This window comes from Vanessa atalanta, chromosome 12, assembly GCF_905147765.1.
Source record: "Vanessa atalanta chromosome 12, ilVanAtal1.2, whole genome shotgun sequence".
In the NCBI taxonomy this organism is placed as follows: Eukaryota; Metazoa; Arthropoda; class Insecta; order Lepidoptera; family Nymphalidae; genus Vanessa; species Vanessa atalanta.
In genome coordinates, this window is record NC_061882.1 from 2,920,507 (window position 1) to 2,939,098 (window position 18,592).

The following is an 18,592-nucleotide window of genomic DNA, read 5'->3' on the forward strand; positions in this document are numbered from 1 at the left end:
TAATTATATTGATTGTTTATGGTATAGATTGTCTTTTGTCAGAGAGTCTCTGAAGGTTTTTGAATTTATTAACCGTCCGTCTCACAGCATATGAACAAAATCGATAAGCTATGTATATATCGAATGATACATTGGGTAATCTTATTAAAAAGGAGAACGAAGAAGAAGAATGAATAGAAGATCAAATCGATATTTTTTAATTTTTTTTTTTTCTTAAAACTTGAAGTTTATTTTTCTTTTGTAAAAGTATCTGGAACATTAGTACGTTGTACGAATTATTAGCTAAATATGTTCATAGGTTTTCACTCACGAAAGTACCCTATGTTAAATTAAACGTAAAAATAAAAAATAAAAAGGTAATTAGTATATGTAACTAAATTCATGGTTTTCTGTTTGACTTAAAGGTTGACTGGCACAGAATGGCTTCAGGCATTAAATCCGCTTTTTGTCCCGTTTACTTTGTGGTGGTCAATAAAGTATTTAAATAAAATAAATAAATAATAAAGTAAATTTGTATTTTTCTGTCTCACGCACACTAAGATATTTTACAAGCACGACCGCCTCTCAATACTACTGCACGCCAATAAAATTTAACGTGGAGCTGTATATTGAGAAGTTCTCATGGCAAGTGCATTTGCCAGGAGTGGAACCCTTTAATTGCTCATCTAGTCTGATTTGACAGTTCCAATAATTACCCATAAAATGACTAACAAATAGCTTTTTTAACCATCTTTTTTTATTCAATGTACGTTATTGTATGTTTTTTTTTGTATTGGTGTTATTAAATAACTATCAATATTAATCTTTAACCATTGTTTCAAATTACCAATTTATGTAATAAACTTTGGAAACTTATAAATTTTTTAGTAGATATTAGAAGTTTCTTATACATAATAGTATTTTTTTAAACAATAAGGTCAGTAATATTACATTTTTTTATTGATTATACGTAGACATACCCGCAGATAAACATTTTTTATTGATTGTACGTAAACGTCACGGTCCACAGACCTTACAAACTTAAAAGGGGCATTTTACAAACACTTTAATTTTTTGAATTTGTATAGAGTATAGATGTAGTGTCAACAAAGAGTACTTAGGTATAATTATTTTAAAATTGTCGCGCTCCTGACGCATCCGAGGCGTGTCTCGCAGGCACAAGTGAGTTTAAGTTATTCTGAACTGCTTGACAAAGGGATATACGAGAAACGAGAATACTAGCAGACTTTATTACTTGCAACATTACAATAGCACCAGAATATGAGACAGTCCTAATAATACGGCCAGTATTTGCTTATATACATTTATACATAGAATCGTGAACATAGAGAAGCGCAAAAAATACCCACTGGATAAAAACTGCTACATTCGCGTTTATATGATTAAACTCGGGAAATATGTTAAACAACATAAGGAAAAATTATCGCTGTTGTCCATTCATATATTAAATAGCTATTACCTACACTTCCTATCAAAATTGTCTTATGATCGAATCTTGAACTGAAAGGCTTTGGTTTCGTACGTATCTTTGTCAGAGACGTCCTTGGTCCCATACTTTGACCCTTCAATCATCTAGCTGAATACAAAATTGGGTGCCATCGATAAATAGTCTTCTACGCGAATCTACATCGTAGTTTAAATGTCAGCAAAATTAGTCTCATTTCTCAATGACTAGTGAAATGTTAAGGGCCTCTGGAAAGCAAGTAGTTCCTACTCCAGCCGTTAGGTATTCACGTGTTTTAGTGCTCAATGAAACTAGTCAAAATTCCTGGAGCTTAGTTTTTATCTCGAAGAAGTCGAAGTATGATTTCTTAGCACAGTGCTCGCAATCAATTTGCCTCGCCGTTGTAACTTTTTTGTGACCTTGCTCTTTAAGTATCTTATAATCTCCAGTCTAAAGATATTGTTTAACATTGGGAAAAATGATTGACTTAGTACCTAAGTGAGGGTTTTTATTTAGTGATATTCCATTTAATTTACAGTAGGTGCGACGTGAGCTTCGCTGAGATCGGGCATTGTCTTACTTTAACTTAATTGGGATTTGCAAAAGTAAAAAAATAGGTAGGGAATTTAACATGTGGTATCGTTTCTCTTAACATTTATATAGTGTAGAATTAGTACAGCGTAAAACATAACTGCTGTAGTTAAAATCTTGTAAGACAGTTTTTGTTTTTTTCCACTACGAGGAATATGATAGTAATGTAATTTAAGACATTAATTTATTTTACAATAACAGAAGTAGCTTAAAGGTTATACGTACGTATTATATTAAGTATGATTAATAAATAAATAAACATTTTCATTTTTGAAAACACGTGGAATGTAAAAGTTATCTTTAATTATGTAGTTGAAGTATGTAGGTATAGGTTTCGACTTATATAATGATTTGTAAATATCGTTCAAATGATTCAAGATATAAAATAAATATCTCCATATGTATTGAAATTTACGCAATTACTTGTAATACATGCCTTGTTATTTGTTTAAGTTTGTACATACAAGCTAAAACGATATTTATTTGCCGGCTGACAATTACTCAATTAACCGGTATTCTTATCAGTTGAAAGGTGTCGTACGCCACTACGCGATATAATTACCTGTGATGTGTCATGTGCGATCCGTCTCGCGTTGTCGACGGCGGCGGCGGCAGGGCGGGCGGAAGCTGCGTCGCATCCCGCCCGGTGCAGCGCCACCCGCTCCCTGCGCCGCCCGCCCGGCCCACCGCGCCCCGCACCCCACCGCGCCCCTTCTCACCACCGCGCCACCCCGCCACCTCGCCGCGCCCCTCACAACGCAAGGCGCGTGCGCCCGCCGGCCGGCGACTCAGTTCAACGCCGCGCCGCGACATTAACACACGTGCGTTCCGTTACACGATCAGACGCGGCGCTCGAAACGATCGAACGCGCTACACCAATTTTTGACCAGTGACTCGAGAGGGAAACCTCTCGTAAGCCGACAAGATTGCGTCCCAAGTGGAAATGCCTTCAAGCCTGTTTGGGGAGCTGGGTGGCGTAGGCATGGTGGACCAGCGTGCCTTTCAGCTCGCCCTCGAGCTGAGCATGCTGAACTTCGACGAGAGTATTCCAGCGACGAATCCACTGTCGAGTCCGCTCGGCTTCGCACCGCCGCCCGACGACCGTGCGAAGAAATCTCAAAACATGACCGAGTGCGTGCCCGTGCCCTCCTCAGAGCACGTTGCGGAGATCGTCGGCAGACAAGGTAGGATCGTCTTCCCGTTGAGGTTATGTCGTGCCGTATTTTTGCGACCTGCGCTACCCTTACATAAGGGCGCACGTGCCGCGCCGGCTTGCTTTTAGGTTATGTTCGATCACCGACACTCGCTGACGAAATTCCTACTATGTAGCAGTCAGCTTCCCCGCCTGCTGTTTTTGTTTACCCGCAAAAGTGCCGTAACAACATCTCGCTACCTTACGTTATGTATTTCGTAGCCGCTTTGATTTAATCGTAGATCGTAGCTTTGTAAACGTAGACGAAACTACATAAATATAAAATAGACCGTATAATGAATAAATAATTGTTTGTGTGATTTCCCATGGTGCAGTCGCTCAAAGTAATTTCTCGCCTATAGAGTGTGGTAAATGCTTACCCGAACTGTTCAAAAAACTACGATCCTCTAATTAAAAGATGCGACGAACAAAAAATGATACCCTTAGTGATGTCGGTAGTTTTTCTCGAGTGCGTAAAAAATTCCGACAAAGGTTCGACGTAGTCTTATCTGAAACTAATTTTTTGAAATGTGCACCGGATTTGCGAAAAAAAACTAATTGCTGTTCGGGTCCTTTTGTGAGAGTTCGTTTCTTAACTTTAATGGAGTACCTTGATGCTTTTTTTGTATTATGTATCTACCCCCAAACCATACGCATTTTTTTGTCTAAATTTTTATTTTTTTATTTTACTCATATATTAATAGTCTGCAAAATAAGTCCTTAACCCATTAAAAAAATCAATAATCAAATAGATAAAAACCGAAAAAAATAGCTTAATAAAAATAAAATTCATACCCACAAGTGACTGATTTTCATAATTCTTCGTACCTATATAAATTTACTAATAAACTTTCCCGCGTTTATTCTGTTTACTTTTTCCATTACCACTTAAATAGTAAAATATTTTACTTTTAATTGCAGGTATTTATTCATATATTTTTTTTTTATAAATCTACCTTAAATAAATTTTCAACCAATATATTCTCAGATCATTAATCTAAAAAAAAAACGATATATCATTTTTATGGACAATTAACCAATCAAAACGTGATACATTTAAATGAATTGCTAATTCGGCATATCTAATGTTGACTTTGTTTAGTCTGTACCTACTGTCGAAACCACGTGTTTCAACGACAAAACTGATAAGAAGTCCAAAAATCCTTCCTTAATTTTTATATTCAATAGATATATTGCATATTTTTATGTTCGTAGGAGGATACTATTCATAATTTAAATAATAATAAAATAATTCCTTAATTTGAATTATTAGTTTGTTATATTTTAGTATAAAGTTAATATCAAAAAGTTTATCTTGCTTAAAAAGTCTTATCAAAATCGTCTTAAACTTATGTTTATGAGCGCGATGTATTTAATTTATTACTTATCGAATTAATTCAGTCTGAATAGTATAATTCTCATTATTGTTATGAAAATGTGTACCGATTCTGATTCAACTACTTAAAAAATACTTTTTAAATACTAAACACAGACCCCTACTAACAACATATAATAGTTGGGGTATTTATAATTCTTATTATACAAAGATATCCAACTAAGTTGGCGGTAAAAGTAAGTCAAGTCTACATCACAATTATGTCGGATTATATATTTTAAGACTAATAATAGACGTCCAATTATCATGAAAAATAGCGATAATATGCATAACCGAATAATTCTTTTTTTCTATTATTTAAATCATTACATAAATATTGTATCGTCAAATATACTTAGTAGTTTCAGTTCACATCGAATCACCCCACTCAATCACGTCCCGATTAACCTATCCCGCAATACCGCGTAGCTAGTACCTACATACATACGTCCCGCGCTTTTTAATGAGACGCTCGCGATATAGAAATTGCATTCCGGTGATTGCCCCGAGTCCCGAGTTCCCGACTCGTGATGTATGCACGCCACCTAAACATACCCGACTCGATAATATACTAACAAACTAAGTAGATACTTTCCTTTTGGAACTTATTTTATTTATGTAACCATTTTATTTCGTTTTATCATTTCATCGTTATGTTAGAAATATATGTTTGATACAATCATGATGTACTTTAGTTTTTACAAATTTTGGTACACACAGATAGACAAAAACGCTTAGTTATTTTTCTATTATGTCCAAACAGCTATGTTATAAGATTCCACATGAGCAATAAGTATTGTTAAATTAAAATGTGAAAAACCTATACATCTAATAATGCCAATTTGAAAATAATAATAATATAAAACCATATGATTTAAAACATATGTTTGTAGGCACTGGAATATTAAACTGTTTTACAAAAATAACTAACGCTCAGACGGCGTAACAGAAAGCTGGAAACCTTTCCCAAGAACAATAATACAAAATTATAGTCAACTTATACGTATGTACGTTGCATTTCCAGCCGACTCGTAAAAGCAAAACAAAAAAACGGCCCGGCCGCGACACTTGCAACCTTGTCTAACTCGACTACCAACCGCTTCATTTCACTGTAGATCGTAACGGCAACGGCCCTTTATTGCGACAAGGTGCCATCTGTGGTACATTTCGTATTGTAATGTAGGTTATATCGCTATATTTAGGTCGTTTCGTTTGAAACGGTCTGTTTGTATGTTTTTGTTCTGTGGTGCTTTGATAGTTAACTTTTTCTTTGTTACATATAAATATACCTAATTGTATAGAAAAGTTTTTGCCGCATAATTCCCAATAATGTAATTATTTATCATATTACTTTTAGTATGACATTCAGGTAATGTGAGAAAAAACAAAAATATTTTATTTCTATATGACGTAAAAAACTTAAAAGCTTCAAAGAACATCTTTAGAATTGAATCGTTTTTCTGCGGACCTACCTCGGGCAGTGGTACAATGGTAGAATGGTAGAAATTCAATACGCACTTGGAAACACACAAGTGCTTTCGCGTTGAAGTTTTTATTTATCACAAAGGAGGTACGTTCCTGCGTACCTGAGATTTTTTGCAAACATTTTAATTTGTTTGCTTTAAAGGAAGTTTAAATAAATAGACTGTTAAAAAAAAACTTTGTTTATGTTTGCTATATAGCTAGTCAATTTTCATAAGTTTGCTTGCCAGAAACGACCAGTATCAAATAATATGAAAACACTAAGGCTACTAGTAGTTTGCATGTTACTGTTGTATTAAATATTACTATAGATATTTAATAATAATTAAAATGATGTAAAATTTTATTTTTTAATTTTTTAATAGAATAACTACTTTTTTGCAATCGAACGTTAACGTAATAATCATTATTGTATTTAATTTCTTTGTAAAGCAAAAATATTAATTAAGTTTTTTACAATATATTCTAGTATTCTATACTACGCTAAAATATTATAGCTAACATTGCTTGATGATAAATTATAACACACTACAAAACCATCAACATAAATATGACACGAATATGAGGAATAAGAATATTACTTAATTATATCCTCGAATAGTTGAATAATGCAATATAGACCTTATTTCACACAAAATAAAACAAGGGGATAATAAAAAATATCTCTCTGTTTATGCCAATGTCATGTGTTTGAGACAACGCAAATATACCAAAAGGAGGTTGTTTAAAATTCTCGCGTTTACGCGACACTCCGTGACGTCACGTCCGGCTGCTGACTACTCGCAGCGGGTCGCGACTATCGATAATGTCGATTGTCGATGCTCGATTGTCTTGATGTCGATCGAACCTCCTGTCGGCACGTTTGTTGTTTTGATTTGTAGTGGCGCGTCGTACGATGTTTTGCATCTTGTAAATTCGGTGTTTTGCAAGGTAAGCGACTCCGTTAAGGACGTGTCACTAGACGTTTTTGGTCTTTGTGTATCATCACCAAGTACACGTTTTGAATTAATTACTAACACTTGTTCACGATTCAAATGATGTTGTCGAACATAGCACCGTTCCCAATCTGCGGCATGTCGGTGTAATTCATCCCCGTCCGTCACGATCCGGTTTTAGTGACGAGTTGCTAGACCGGTTCCACATCAATGACTGCCAACCCCTCTTTCGGCCTCTGTTTACTTCCCATCATGATAGTCATGTTTTTAATGTACAATAACTCTCGATTTTGACATTACCCGTCCGTTCAACCGTTGGGTGTACTATTATTATAGACGAGAAACATCGCGCCTGGGAAAATAACAATTAACAACGTTATTTGCCTTTTCGATTATATTAATATTTAAACGATTTATCTTTATTATTTCACTTCTTTAATATCAATTAATTATGTAAACAATTAATACATGTTATCAATAGTCATCAGTTATCCAATAATCAAAACGTGTTACGCTTAAAATATAATTTTAAATTTTTACAAATAAAAAGTTCAACCGAAAGAGAAAACAATCTAGTAAATCACACGTGTGACTAGCGTGTACTAAGATCGCAACACTAGCTAGGCGGTGAGAGGAAATCGACGAGATTTGCAGTGTACTCGGCGTGCGTTCCGGTCGACGCCACCACAGTCAGGGTCAAGGCTTTAGCTCCTGCTTAGTTCTGCACGCCTGGTACATGCAAGGAACGCCCGCCTTGTACTCATCTTAACAAAAAAAAAAGATTTGATCTTAGCGAATATGACAAATACTACATTTCGTACAATCTACTCAAAAAAGGAATAAAACCCTTTATTACATGTTGCTATATTTTATTTTTCATGATGGTTATCATTCTGTTTAGTTCATTTAAAACTCATAAACGTCCGATCAGAAGGGTCGCTATATTGCTTGTTAACTGGCTAGCTACTATTACTTTAACAAGATTACACAAATCTCTATCCGTTGACAATTTTTGAATGAAACTTCTTCGTCTTAAAAAATAGAAGAGCATCTGCACCGGCGTGGAGTCGTCCCGAAATTCCACGACCCCGTTTTTTGTGTAACTTGACAGATGCATTCTGGAACGCCGCTAACCTCATCTTGCATCCTTATCACGCTTTCGGAAATAAGTTCCACGGATGTGTATCAACAATGATTTTAAGATATATTTTAAGGTATACTATATCAACTATCTCTTTCGCTCACTGGTTGGATACTAGTGCGGTGGCGCCAAGCCACCGCTTCGGGAACACAGACGAACTAACTCGCTTCTGTTTGTATTGTACACCGTACATGTTGGATAGCATTCTTAAACATTGTTTTATTTTATTAAACAAAGTGTAGCATATTAACTGTTTAATGTAAAGTGGAATAAATGATAGCAGATCATCATAACTTGATACAGAGTAACATCATGACGTCACAGTGCGTCGGCACCCCCACGTCTGCGAAACTTAGGGACCCTAATGAATGACTTCCTAATTGCCGCGGCAGCACGAATAAACCCGTAATCCGGCGCGAAATCGCGCTCCTCCGTTTAATTGTGGACCTTGAGCCCTTTTGTTTCTGAGTTTGAAATTGAATACCAGACGTCTAGCGGCGTGTACTCGTGAACGCAAACGCTTATTTATGGTACAGTTATTGAGTCTTAAACGTCGACAAACCGTGATAGGGAAAAGAGTCTTATGTGACTTAGTATTGGAACTATTGTTGTGCATCAGATAGTAAGTCGAGTGACGTTTTACGCGTTGGCACGAGCTGTCCGTTGTAGAGCGACAAGTCGATATGCTTCCCGCACTAATGTTGACAACAATCCATCTCAGAGTGTCAGGCGGCGCCGCGAATTAGACTCATTCCCATTTCGATTTACTCCTCATCCACGGATCGTAATAAGCGTCCATCCCGCAGGCTACTTCCATTATTGTACTTCTATATGCTGCCATTCTCCGAGAGAACTATGCGAGAGCAATTTATGCTCGAGATTAATTTATTTGTCGCGGACTACATTATTGTATGAAAAAAATACTCGTTCATCTTTCTTGTAAAGGTTTAATGACAGGATACGATGTTAATGCCTTCGAGTCGAAGACGCAGATGTGCGAAATGTAGTCGTAAGAATGTGACCGATCTAGCTGGCAAATGGCAAATGGCTGGCAACAGCACATGTGCCAGTAACGCGAGTTTATATCTCGTAGCCGAACACGACAATTGACATTTAACAAAAGTACACGAAGACGAAACTAGTTCGTCATAATCTTTGTGCCTACTTGACCGCAATTATATATTAATCGAACGAAGTAAAATATTCGATGTATCGAGTTTAAAATATTTATAAAGCTTAGGCACGTGACATTTCACACGTTGTAAAATACACGTTGTAAGATAGTATGCCGATTCCCGCTTATCATAATGTTGAGTTTAACATCTGCCTGTAACCGTCAAGTGCTTCGTATTTCCACCGTTTCTTCGGCCGTTTCTCACACCTGCCACCGCTTCCACCATATCTTCAACTATCACTCGTACTCGTCTTGATATACGTACCTCTAATATATAAATTACTATTTCGAAATAGAAAAATTTAAATAAAATATTTATAAAACTTTATAAACGTTTATTTCTCTTCGTATGTAATTTTGTACATATGTATATAAGTCAATGAACAGTCATTAACGTTATTGAATGATATTTGCTACGTGTTACCTTTCATTGAATACCACATTCTTATGACGAACGAAAAACTTGTGCAGTAAGTTTAAGAAAAATAATAAATGTCAACTATTTGCAAGGTACCGTTACATTGAAACTGCATACAAGATAAAAATTACTAGACGTAGAATAACAATAATTGTTAAACGAATAAAATATTTTTATTTATAAACATTTTATAAATTTCGACTTTACTTGTAATATAAAAATATTTTGAAAATAAAATAAATACTGATGATATTTTTTTATCATTGTGGACTACAAGTGATCCATATCTTAGTCTGAATTTTACGATACGATCATTGTAATTAGTATATATTCATTTTACTATTAATGATTTATCAAGTAAGTGAACTTAGTGATCATGAAAATATAATAAATAAAAAAACAACTTATTTTGAATTATGTCGCATAATTACAAAAAAAAAAAACGAATATAAACGACAAATTGTACAATTTTATTGGTTGAACATAATTAAAACCTTTTTTTTTAATTATATTAATAATAACTTGTCCACTTCCTCGTGGCTCATTTAGTTAGCACCATGCCTCGTCGCAGACATACGAAAAAAAGAAACACCTGGTGGCGAGCCATTATAAGTTTAATCCATTGTGAATTAAATTGCTTCCTTTATTCGTGGTAAATTATAGCTTGACTGTTTAATTTGCTATGTTTTAAAATATGGTACAAATTTCTACCGTTATTAAAAGTAATTATTATTCTGTACGGTACCTTTAATTGACTGTAATGAGTTTAAAAGTTAATGTCTAAGATCAATATACTCTTTAAGTTACCAAGTTGTCGTACCAAATACTCATATTAAATATTAGTTACTCGTGTCGTCTGCAACTGTAGTGGTAATTGTTGGCATTTCTTTTAACATAATGTTTATTAATAATGCATTAAAATCATCTGCTGTAATATCAGGTGTTGCCCGTATCACATCAGAGCTGCACCTTGCATTTGCTTACTCGCTCCTAACCTACTGATTTAATTATTGCTATTATAAAATATTACAATTTAGTATTACCGTTCATATAATTAAGTTTTATTGAACAGTACTCAATTTAAAAATAATAGTTGCTTATAAATAACAAAATCTACATTTAATTATTAATAATTTGACTTTGCAACAATACGATAACTATTAAAAAACTTGTTTAAACTCGATTGTCTATTAAAACTAGTTCATTAGCCTAACACATGGTCGGAATCGGACTAATTTGTTTATTCATTGTACGAATACGAAATAATTAATCTCTTTATACAAATAAATGTATTCATATAATTTGTGCTATTATGTGAATTTAAAATAATTTTCACCAGAACCTAAAAAAACTTCCGATATGCCGCAATAAATAAATTTTTTCGTCTGTCTTTACCCCCTTCATGTTAAGACAACTATTATAATTTCAATGGGCGAAGTGATAATTTATATTTTCGTGCATGAAATTACTTTTATTATAAAAAATAAAATATTATAATAGTAACAAATCTCGATATCAAAAGATTAAAGTTGTGAGCGCAGCTCGTAATGAATAAATGTAGGTCATCCAACCCTCCCTAATAGTCACCACCGTGCTACCGAGTGTACGCTAACCGCTTCAGCGTTTCGCCGGTAGTCAATTCATTTAAAGGGCAACTATATATAAATAATACACGCGACAGATGTTTTGTCCGTTGGTAATAGGTACGTAATAACCGCATGAGAGCGCAACGGCCAACAAGTTAATGTTAAGTATTGTGAGACTTTTTAGGAATGCAATTTTTACTGATGTTATAATTATTTATAGTTTAATCTTAGTAACTTGGTACTTAAGTTGTTTAACATACACACAACAAAACTTCAAATCGTATAATATCACTTAAATGCAAACATTTTAAAAACATAGCAGTACTATGTTCGATTACATCAAATTTTTAAATCGAATGTTATAAATAGATGCATTCGTCTTCGGGTACCCGAACGACTTCAACAGGTGCAGTTAATGTTGATAAGAAAACGGTGACGTGATAAACGCGTTATTTCTTCACGTAAATTTCTACCAAAGCACTTTCTGTTGACGCTTTCACTTTTTGTAATGAAATATTTAACTCATATTTTTTAATACATTTAAAATATTCTGATTAAATTACATGATTAATATTCTTATTGATTTTTTTTATGTTTGTTTAATTTCTATTGAAACGTAGATACTTTACGGCGGCAGTGTTATCCATACTATTCTTATACTACATTTGTACCGCACCGCGGATGCGAGGTTATCGATCCCTTATCAAAATTAGCGGAAACTCGTTACAAATTATTCCTGGGATTCTTAAGAATATATTTCTTAATAAAAATAATACGATGACTTATTATATTATTAATAAACAAAATCAGATAAATCGATCAATTTTACCAAGAATAGAGTCCTAAAACTTCACTTATTATCTTTTTTATTAAAATATTCATATTATTTAGGTGAAGCATATAAATACAGGTTAAAAAAAAACATAATTATATTATCCTCACTTCTCACTAACAATCTGCTCATCCACTTCTGTACAACAGAATTACTATCTTTATTGTAAAATGTCTTAACACTCCGCACAAAAGATGCCTTTGTCGAAAATATAACTGTATGTAGTATCTAAAATGACCACTGAAAAAACGCCGGCCCCACTCAAAAGCCCCGACTCCAAGCCGTTATTAAATCTTGGGTCCTTAAATTCCAGTGAAAGAGTCTACCTGCTCTCATCGATTCCTACCTGCCTTATCGCGTATACTATTAGCGATAAATTAAGTGAATGTTACAAATGAATGTATATCTCATCGTGGTTGAAACTGACTGCAACTTCATTATTTTATCATCGCAGTGTTTAGTGCAGGGTTAACGACCTCGCTTAATGCGAGAGGGTGCAGTAACTAAATCTTGTTTACTGTATCGCAAATAGTGCAAGCTCCGGTTACTTTAATTGACACTGACAGATGATTTTTGTGTATTTTTTGTATGAATTACGGCCATGTACCAGAGGCACAGACGGCACGCAGAGCTAGTCGAACTCGTAGCGCGTAGTGGGTGGCGTCCTCTCGTCGTGTAAACCGATATTTCCCTCGTGAAAATGTTCAATGGCCGGTGTCGAGTTGCCACCGAGCGGTGCGTGTCGCCAGCCTTTAGATTTTCGTCTTGCATGCTGGTACATTATTTCGCCTCATTAATTATTATACAGTACATTTTTTCTGCTGAAATGTTCTCGTACGCCACCTGCCAGCATCGGAGGTCGGGGTAAATAGGTTAAGGCACACTTAATAAAATGAAGTCACTCCTGAATATACAACTATTTGCCTATGATAATGTTTAAAACAACAAACAATTATTAAGTTTCATACTATATGCCTTATTATATTGTTTTAGGAGAAATTCGAAGCATTCGGTTACGCTAGGAGTTAAAAGCAAATGCAGCTGGCGGCAAAGCGCCATCTGTGTAACGGCGTCCCGGAAAAGGCAATTTGTTTTGTTTTCGATTTTCGAAACGGTTCGATCCTCGCGTCCGCTGTATGCAAATGCAGTACTCGTATTGTAACGACATCATGACATTTGCGGTGTGACACGTGTCCCTAATCTAAGACCGTTGAACATAATGTAAGTTTATCGTCATGAATAATAAATAGTTAATGTTTCAATTTATATTTAAACCCGTACACATGTTTTTTTTTCATTTCACGTGTAAATGATGACTCGTATAATAAATAATAAAATACTTAGTAATTTATATTCATAGTAACTAGCGAAATTAGTTTAAATAAACAATAAATCGAATTTGTGTATAAACTTTTACTTTTAATTATTTAATTATTAAAAATTGTCGACGCCCTACCCGGGGCTTTATTTTTCGTTTTATTTTATTTAAAGTTTATCTTTTATGATCAATATCCAATTAAATAATAAATAAAAATATCGTCTACTGAGTATTTTGTGTATTGTGCTGTAGAGTAGGTACTTTCAAAATATGTAAAGTTTACGAAATATTTCTCGTGAGGCCACCGCTCGACGACATCTGCCGCTTGCACCTGCCGCGCCAACGATAACTCCAGTTTTTACAAGCACCACGTTCGATCACGCCGCTTGATAACTCATACTGCCCTGGTACCTTTTAAAATTATAACCAAAGTAGCTCATACTTCATAACGAATAATGTATGCATGTCTCGTTTATACAATAACATCATTTAAAAGACCTTCATAAATGAACCTCCTTACAGCCTTTTACGTTGCAATTGACACCTGGGGCCTGAAGCCCTTTAAAAATAACTTAAATACGCTCCTCGATATTTGAAACACGCACAAGCGATGCCTATAATTTAGACTTGTGTAGATAATTGAAATAATGCCATTTCGTACTGGTTTTTCTTTTAAACACACGCTTCAAAATATCGTAGACGCGAAAGAAATTTTATTGTAGAATGGCTATCAATCATTTATCAAATCAAGGGCGACTGGCCAAGGATTGTCGCATTAATGTTGCATTTAGTAAAGTATAAAATGAAATTATATCGAAGGTTGGCGAAGAGCAGCTCTGAAAGCGAGAGCTGTGGAGCAGCATTCCGCAGTAATAATCCTTAGAATCGGCTCCGACGCGACGCATCGAGAACATCGATCCTTTTGCGACACACGATTTCGTTTCAGGCACCATGCTCGCCAGACGTATTAGCTTTCCAGAATGCAAAGGCACACGATAGCTGCCGGCGATTCAATTAGCGTGCATACGGCCACATTAACCTTTTAACGAAATTAAAGATTTAAATAAAAATATGGTCCGTTTACAGATTTGAGGATCGCCCTCGAGACGATTAATTTAATTATTTATGTGTTTCGCGAGATACAATATGATATCGATAGGCGGCTATTACTAAGTGTATGCTAAATTGCTAACCTCTCCGCTGGCGGTATTGAACAACAATTTTAATATAATTGGCAAAGCGGTCAACGCTTCTCGGAAATGATTTTTTTTTCTCCTTTATTTCCAACATTACCCAATCTCGTTTTTGTACCAGAATCGCTCACACACCTTTGTTCTCCGCTATATTGTTTAAATGTAAAAAGAAACTTATATATGAACCGTGAGTGAAAGTATTTTAAGATGTATTTATAACAATCAAAAATGATATCTGAAATATAATGTTACAGAACATGATAAGTAGGTACATTTTGTGTAGGATATCAAATGAAATTATATATTTAACAAACGTTTTACGCAATACGCATAAAAATGTTAATTAAATAAAACATATGTAAATAAATGTACGTTTTATTTATCTGCGTTGACACAGAAACCCACTCCCCGTAATTAGGGGTAAAACACAACGTAATGTGGCAATGTGGTGCCCGAGGGAATCGCCAGCTGACGGGCCACTCGCCCGCCCGTGAACGCTCTATTCACACATAAAATTTATGCAGTATCAACGATAAGCGCCGCTCGTGACTATATTTTTTATTTCAATACTTTTTATGTATGTATTTTATAAAAAAAAAAGTTTAATTAAGGCCATTGGAAACCTCCTAATAAATCACTATTTTAATTTAGAACGCATTTTGCATTAACACAAAGGCAATAAATATGCGATATCGATTTTAGGTATGTCCGACGGATCTTTAAAATACCGACGACATTTCTTACAAAAATGATTTGAATGATTCCACTATCGTCTAATTTAGTTTGACCCCTATTGGACTCCCATAGCCCTTGTCTAAAGGAGAGTATAAACTGAATTATAAGTCATAATTCATTGGTCGTTAGAATTATAATAGAGCTTTTGATGTGACCGGTGTATTTCAAAGCCGTTTATTTCACATAAACATCGATCTCAAACAAAACGTTTCACAATTCATTTAGATGTTTATCGCTTTAAGACGAAAAACTAATAACGTCATGCTTCTCCAAACTTGTATTGGTGCTTTAAAATGTAGCAGATTTTGTAATCAAACATATGATATATCATGACTTTAATATATATGTACATTATGAATATTTTTAAACAATGAGTTTATAGTTATCGAGGATCATACCGTTTTCCATTGAGACATTTATAGATTGCCAACTACTAAATAACTAGACCGGTTTCGTCTACTTTACTGCAGTAAAAATAAACAGTAATTTTATCCCCAATATAGACGTTTTAATTGATATTCAATTTTAATTATCGAATTATCTAGTTCATTAACTGTCTGGAGGTTTTTGCGGCGCAGGCGCAACGTCGTCATCGACTGCAATAGATCAAAGCTCGCCCGCCGGTTGACATATATTTTGATACCTCACGCAGATTATCTTAATGTATGCACATGGATGACTTACTGTTCGCCGGTGGCCTGTTTTTTTTAACAATGTTACTTGTAAGTCACATTGCTCCGGTCGTGCGAGGTGGTCTCATTCCACCTGTGATCAAGTTTAATGTCGATTTTATGCTCTCTGCCTCTCGTCAATTAAAAAAAAGGACAAATATATTACACTTGGCTGACGTCATATGTATTAATTAAAGTTGCGTTCGAGTATATTTGGTAATTTTATAATCGAAATATCCCGTTAATAAAATTAATGGTGAATTCATATTACATATATACCACAATTAAATTGTCAGAATAAAACATTATCCTCCATCTTTAAATACAGAGCGATTGCACAAACGCGGCAGACATTAGTCCGTTATTTGTTCGATGCTGGCGTCATCCATATAATTTATCATTTTAAACGAATCTCTAATTCATTTCTGAATGTTGATCCTCCCATAATCGAAATAACCTTAAGCTAATTTACGAACTACGAACAAATCCGTATTACATTCTGTCTGCATTGAGGAGCCGCCGGTCACGTGGCCGCAATCGAAGTTGGAATAATTGTTTACGGTACGATCGGGTTTATATTAGTTGCACCTCTATATCGTGTTGCCATCCTAAAGCGGTCAATTCCCAGTGCAATGCACTCTGTTACCAAATAACATAATGTCTTCGTCATTCGAGATGACTTTTTGTAGTATTTTGCCACAATTAAATGTGCATTTTCGGATCAACCTCAAAGTTATTATGATAAGTAGGTAATTAATTTTAAATCGGGTCTTTTATTGACGCATATTTGTTATAATAAATGTCTAAATGAATAATAATGGTCTGTTATGTTTTTCTAAAACTAATTGGTTGTTTGATAAAAAGAAAAAAAAACACATTTTTACTTATAAATATAAACTAGTAATATTGTCGTCAGCCTCATAAAGATAATCCGTATAGAAACATCAACACGAGTTTCTTTGTGATCTTTTATGGCGTCGTCCGTTCCGGCTTTAGGTGACTCTAGTGACCTAAAGTCGACCTATCGCAAACAAAAATAAAGCTTCCCATTCACGATAAAGACATCTCGGACAACCTTGAACTAGTTTAACTGGGCGGGAATAATTCAGCAAGACAGACATGGCAACACCGTGCCGCCGGGGTTAAAAAAACTGATCGTTTCGCCGTATTAGCCCAGACGTATCATTATCTTATTATTATAATATGCTCACTACAATTTGAACACGCGGTGTTGCCTAACGTTAATTTACCTTTTAAATTTAACATATGTCCGATTTCAGTTTTATACAACATGCCTTCATAAAAATAAATTAAATATTTAATTTCAATAAGAACGAATGTTAATACAGTTGGCATTTTAAATCAAAATCGCATACCAAATTAAAAGGTATTAATATTATTTTATTATTAATGTGTCTTTTGTGTAATGACCTTATATAAGATTTAATGAAGCATCGAGTTGTAATTTAAATATTTCGCCGGCGTTGCGTCAGAGCTGCATCAGTCCAGGACCGGGGTCACACGCGAACCGTTTGATAGAGGTTCATAATAACCTCAAATCATAATCTCAGACGCAGCAAAAAATATCGATATTAATCTTAATCTTCCGTTACCACAAATATTATTAACTCGACTCATTTTATTATTTACAAACGAACAAAAAAAAATTGCCAACGAAATTTAATAAATCAAACTTTATTTAATTTCGGCATCAATTTGCCAATCAATGAATATCATGACGGAGGGGACTCGGAACGGTGTAACCGATAGACTTTATATTACCTCGTTTTATTTGTGAATGTATAAATAAGTAGTTATTTGTACAGTATAATGACAGGTTTGGTGATTGCCTCGCCGGCGTATTGTAATTATGAATCATAAAGACCATGGCGGTTTCGGATCGCGGAAAAAACTGCCAAAAGCTAATCTGTTCACAGTAATTAACCTATCAAGCATTCAGTTGCGTTGAAGGTCGGGTGTAATGAATAGTTTAACGAAGTCCGACTTAAAGGATCGAACGTTACAAGAGGTTGTGGAAATCGCGTGATTGTAGTTGTAATACGTAACCGCTGTCCGTTTCCATGGATAAAGGAGTACAACCTCCATTCATTCTTCACAAATTGCCACCAAACAAAGACCTTCTTTTACTGTTGAAGAAAATGAGCGATGTTTTGACATTTCGATACTTTCATTGCAACGCAATTTGGGTGCGGAGTAATATTATGAACCGATATTGCTGACGGGTGCCATTCTTAAAACTTGTAAAGCTATTAAGTGTTTCGTGATGCAAACTACAAAGGATTATTATGAACAATTTTATACTTCATACTGTGAGAGTGCCAGGTCAAGTAGTGCAACAATTTTTTGCCTTAATAGCAGAGCAATTATTTATTATTTGAGGACTAAAAATATTGTATATTTCATTTTATTATAAGGCATCAATATCAATCTCTGGTCCCGTCATAAATAATAACCATCGTACGTTAAGTATAATGGGATTGTAGG

General features: G+C 34.8%; 1 protein-coding gene across 1 annotated transcript in view; it reads left to right on the forward strand.

Annotated features, from left to right (window-relative positions):
- Positions 1-2,822: 2,822 nt before the first annotated feature.
- Positions 2,823-18,592, forward strand: part of LOC125067878 (RNA-binding protein MEX3D) — a 48,597-nt gene continuing 32,827 nt past the window's right edge. The window contains exon 1 of the mRNA XM_047676773.1: positions 2,823-3,219. Coding sequence (XP_047532729.1) covers positions 2,979-3,219 — 241 coding nt within the window. The 5' untranslated portion in view covers positions 2,823-2,978. The remainder of the gene's footprint in view (positions 3,220-18,592) is intronic.